The following is a 5,056-nucleotide window of genomic DNA, read 5'->3' as shown; positions in this document are numbered from 1 at the left end:
TTAAAATAGTTTACTTTGTTGCATTGAATCAAACATTTGAAGTTTACAATTGATTTAAAAGCTATTTTTTTATATTAAAGCAAAAGTTTAACAGAGAGAGCAGAAAAAAAAAGTTATTTATTTATTTTTTGGGTGGGAAGTGGAGGCGTGGGCAGGGCCACGTTAGCGGGTCAGACCCACGGGCCACATTTGGCCCATGGGCCTAGAGATTGACACGTGTGACCTAGGATGGGATGCTTTTGTTGAGAGTTACTGTAAATGATCAAACAATGATTAAATTAAATTAAAAACATCTGGGGAGTCATTAAGGTGTTCTTTTTGCACAAAAAAAAGTTAAATCAAAGAAATTATACTGTATGTAAATATACATTTTACACATTTAAAAATTGGGTAATTTCACTGTAAATTACCACCTGATTCATGATTTTGCACCGAAATGAAAAACTGAAATCTCCCTAATGCAGAAAAATCAGAATGTGTATTACAGTAGGTCATCTAAWGTTCACCTTTACATAATTTTTCTGCACTTTGAGGAGAGTTTCTGCTGTGAGGTGTGGCTGAGCTTACGGAGCTGATGCAATAATACATTTAGAAAATYCTTTAGGGATATAAAGGCAGATTTCTTTTTTCCATTTTTTTATTAACAAGAATACAAAAAAAATCTACATTCACATACCACTTACTGCAGTATGTCTGAACACATTATTATCAAACAACCCCACTCAGTTTCATTATCAAAAAACACTTCAGCATTTCCAGTTTCTAAAATCAGGTTTTCTTTAGGTGTTTGCATTTTACGCCAGTTCTTATTTATCATTACAGAATACCTTTTGTGTCTATGCTTAGCTTTTTTTTGTCTTTTTACATTTGGCACTTAATACAGAAAATCAATTTCCCTGTATTTCACAGGATTGAAGGATTAAACCACATTTGTGTGGCGGCATAAAAGCAACGTAGTCTCTCAAACGGGACAGACTGAGCTTCTTTGCCGTCGGACTCTGGTAAGAGGGTGGAATGTAAACTATAAAAATCAGGTAAGATCTYCACAGAGATACGTTGACATTGAGCTCCAAAAAGAAAAGGATTTAATAAAAAAAAATGACCTTACTCATCCTTCCACAAACTGCTTGTGTTTCAGGGGAAAAACATTAAGAAGTACGGGACAAAGAGCTCAAAAATGACAAACAATTTTACAATAAACACTTTAAAGACCCACATGGGAATACACTATCTTCTGTGCGTGTCAGTGAAACACTGAGAGAAGCAAGAAAAGCTCCTCTCACACAGGCTTTGAGGGCGGTTACATCATGTATGTTACAACATATAAGCAATCTTTTTCAAGATTTCTTCTCACAGCTCAAAATACAGTGCTGTTTAAAATAATAATAATAATTTAACATAAAATAAATACAGCACGTGAAACAAAGAAGTGAATAAAGACCAAAAACTCACTAACAGTTGCAGCAATGATTTTCACTCCCCCTCCCCCCTTAGTGTAAAACTACATGCTCAAACTGGAGTTGCAGAGGGTAACGTTGTCCCACTCCAGTATTTATTTATTTTTTATCTTCAGCATGAATCACACTGAATCACTTTGRACCAAAGGGGTTCTGCCCGCGGCTGATTCAGGCAGGAAGGGGTAGGGGGTGGTGGGGGTAAACATGTGCTTTGAAGCAGTTCCTATGCAYGGCCTTGTGAGACTCAAAGGATCCAGCCTGACTCAAAAGCTCCCTCTCTGGGGGCGGGGGGCAAATTTAAAACCTGCTCGTGTTGCCGCAGCGGCCACAAAGGCATTCGAGGCCTCGGCAGGAATCCCAACAGTCACCAAWGTCGGATATATCCCAGTTTAGTCTTCAACTTTCCAACGTGTGTTTTGTCCACTTTTTCTGTCTTTGATTTAAAAAAAAAAAGGTACGCTCTACCAAATTGGAGGACTGTTTGTCTCAAGCACTCCGTACATCTCTGCGAGTTTTTTAAAACGCGGCCCCCAGTCGTTCAGATAGTCGTACTCGTGGTCGGTGTTCGACGTCCCCGACTGGAGCGAGCTGAGCGACTCGGCCACCGAGCCCTCGCCTTCGTAGGCGTACGTCTGCAGGGAGTCGTAGGGTGGGGCGCACGGGTCCATGTCCGCCTCCAGAAGCTTGGCCAGCACGTACCCGTGGACGTTGCTGTCCCCGCCGCCGCCCACGACGCACGCCTGGGGGACGTAGCGGGACAGGCTCTCGATCTCCGGCATCATGTCCTGTCTCAGTTTGCCCAGCGGGTGGTGCACCTCGCGGGGGTGCCACATGGCGGCGATGTCGAAGGCCTCGGTGTCCTCCTCGCCGCCGCCTTCGTCGTCRTACCGCACGATGTTTTCGTGCACGTTTTCCTCCTCGTCGCACAGGTAGGGCTTTTTGCGATGAGACCGCAGAGAAAGCATGAGCAGAATCATCACTGTGGTAAAGAAACACAAATGAAAGTTATGCCATTGCCAGGTCTTTATCTGATTCACTAAAAAAACACTCAACAAATTTCAATGTGTCATCATTTATCTAAAAAAATGAAGCCAAAATGTAACTGTTTTCAAMATTATCAATAGCTTTATTAGCAGTAAATCCTAGTTTTGGGGGTAAAAACAAATTTTTGTTCAAACCAGAATGACTTGATCTTCTCAAAACAATTGAGGCTACACACTTGAACATTAATTTGTGCTTCCTGAAGGAGCCAAGCTGCTGAGCCCTCTGGCCCACAGTTAAAGGTCTGCAGAAGGAGATAAAACGGTTCTGTGTCGGCCTCCAGTGGGAAAGACAGTGTGACTACAGGGCAGCTGCTTCTAATGAATACCAGATGTTTCACCAAGGCAAGAAAAGATATTTATCCTAGTAATGATGATGTCAAGCTGGTAGATGACTTTTTCAGTCATCTTTATTCACTCYGTTGTTGTATTTTGACATCTGAATGCTTTTTTTCAAATCTTTCAASAAACCAGCGGAGGCAGAGACAGGATTTTTTGCTAAATCAATGCTAAATAAGAACCTCTTTAATGGGAGGGAGAGGGGGGTCTATATAAATCACATTGTGTAACTTTGCTAAAATACCAGTAAAATAATTTGAAAATATATTTAAAAGGACTATTTTCATTCTTAACAATAAATGAAGAGGTGCAGTTCAGTATGAAAGATATGGAGTTGATATTTGGTGGTTTTCATTTCTGGATAAGCATGGAAAAGAAAATAAAGTGAAAAAAAAACATGTCTTTCTAGTCTTTGCTCCTATAACCTATACAAAGTAAGCAAATGCATATTTGACATGATAAAAAATGTTCAAAGTGCTTTTCCAAATTTTTTATATACAAATGATGGAAACTTTTCAGTGACTTTCAGCACTTTGCATGACAGATTTGTGGTTGTTAAACAGGGAGCACTTTTGATAACAGACTAATTCATGCTATAAGTACAGAGTATTTATTTTGTCTTTCAAATACAGCACAACTCTTGCTCATCACACGTCAGATAAAKCTGACAGTAAAAGGACTTTGTTACGTTTTAGAGTAAAATAAAAGTTTTTCAGGACCTCGCATTTGAACTTTAGAGAAGATTGATAGGATCACAAAAATAACTGAACACCTTTGATTTCAGGCAGATGTAGCTAAAAGCGATGTCTCTTTTCAACCTTATTTTATTCATTTTTTAATCATATTAGTTTACTGAATTTGTCGCTGGCAGACTTTATGTTGCTCACATGAAAAAACYTGGCCCATTATTTGAAAGAGCTAAAAATTATGTTCTCTAACTTTGCAGTTCCATTTGGAAAGAATGGAAAATCAGCCATGTCTGGTTTCCCTCTGCTCACAACCACAGCAGCAGGTGTGACTCACCCAGCAGGACAAAGATGCAGGCCAGGATGGCGATGAGTGCTCCTTTGCTGAGGCTGGCAGGGAGGCTGTAGGCCTCGGCGTTGCAYGACATGACGTTCCCCTCCTGGTCGCAGCTGCACACGCGGATGGTCAGGGTGCTGGTGCTGGTCTGGACCGGCTGCTCCCCGTCGGAGACAAAGATGGGCAAATAAAAGGTGGTCTGGTCCTGCTGCGACCAGCCGCTGCGGCGTGTCAGAATCCATGCTGTGTTGTCTGGACACAAAAAGGACAGGGAGAGGCAGACTGTATTTAAAATTTATTTATATCCAAGTTCCTTAAGAAAGGAAGTTTGTTTTTTTCTTTACACTTGAATGACTCATACTGCGCTGAAAAAGCTATCAGCTAAGACCAACAGAAAACCTGATGAACTATTGATTATAATCATATTAATTAATTAGAAAAAAAGTGCCTTATAGGAGAGAAGAAGAAAAAAGAGGTTTGGATCAAGGTGTCTTGCAGTGCTGTAAGATTGAGGCTATAAAAACAGTCAGTGAGATGTTCAAAAGAGCTGTGAGGAGGATGTTTACAAAACTTTTTAACACCAGTCAATCACAGTTACTCTGACCCTGGAGTAAGGAAAGTAATTTGGGACACTCTAGACATCATCCACAAAGAAACATATTTTCCCCCTAAATTAACTAATCTTTTATTTTAGCCTGGCCATTGCCTTCCTTCCACTTGATTCTTTTTTTTCTCTTTTTTTTCTCTTTTTTTTGTCACTTCAGTAGAAAATGAAACCGATTAGTTTATTTAGTGTATTTATTTCTTCATCATCAGTGACTTTTTTTAAGTGAAGAGAAAATAGAGACAGAGAGAAAAACAGAGAGAGAAGTAATTAGAAAGATAGAAAGATTGAAATAGTGATTAAGAAGTATGTTAAATATACACCAACAAAACACAGGACCACACACCCAACATCTGTCCGCTCACCTGAAAAATAAATGGATAAATACATGGAGGGCATATATAAAAATATACACATATCCATACATATATAAAGATATACATACATACATGCCTACATTCATAAATATTGTCAGTATATACACACAGACAAATTTACACACTCAGTGACCAGTCAGAACCCCCCGGATCAGAACACCTGTTTGTKAGCAGTTGTGAACATGCGTGTATATACAAGATTTCTCCAATGGAATA

At 39.7% G+C, this 5,056-nt stretch overlaps 1 protein-coding gene across 2 annotated transcripts in view; it reads right to left on the bottom strand.

Annotated features, from left to right (window-relative positions):
- Window positions 1–619: 619 nt before the first annotated feature.
- The window catches only part of LOC106522296 (cadherin-20), a 104,019-nt gene continuing 99,582 nt past the window's right edge, over window positions 620–5,056 (bottom strand). For both annotated transcript variants that reach the window (XM_014015262.1, XM_014015263.1), the window contains exons 11-12: window positions 3,860–4,111; window positions 620–2,436 (exon numbers count right to left, since the gene is read on the bottom strand). In XM_014015262.1, coding sequence (XP_013870716.1) covers window positions 1,919–2,436; window positions 3,860–4,111 — 770 coding nt within the window. In that variant the 3' untranslated portion in view covers window positions 620–1,918. The remainder of the gene's footprint in view (window positions 2,437–3,859; window positions 4,112–5,056) is intronic.

Source organism: Austrofundulus limnaeus, unplaced genomic scaffold (assembly GCF_001266775.1).
Source record: "Austrofundulus limnaeus strain Quisiro unplaced genomic scaffold, Austrofundulus_limnaeus-1.0 Scaffold126, whole genome shotgun sequence".
NCBI lineage: Eukaryota > Metazoa > Chordata > Actinopteri > Cyprinodontiformes > Rivulidae > Austrofundulus > Austrofundulus limnaeus.
This window is presented reverse-complemented; position numbering and strand designations above follow the sequence as displayed.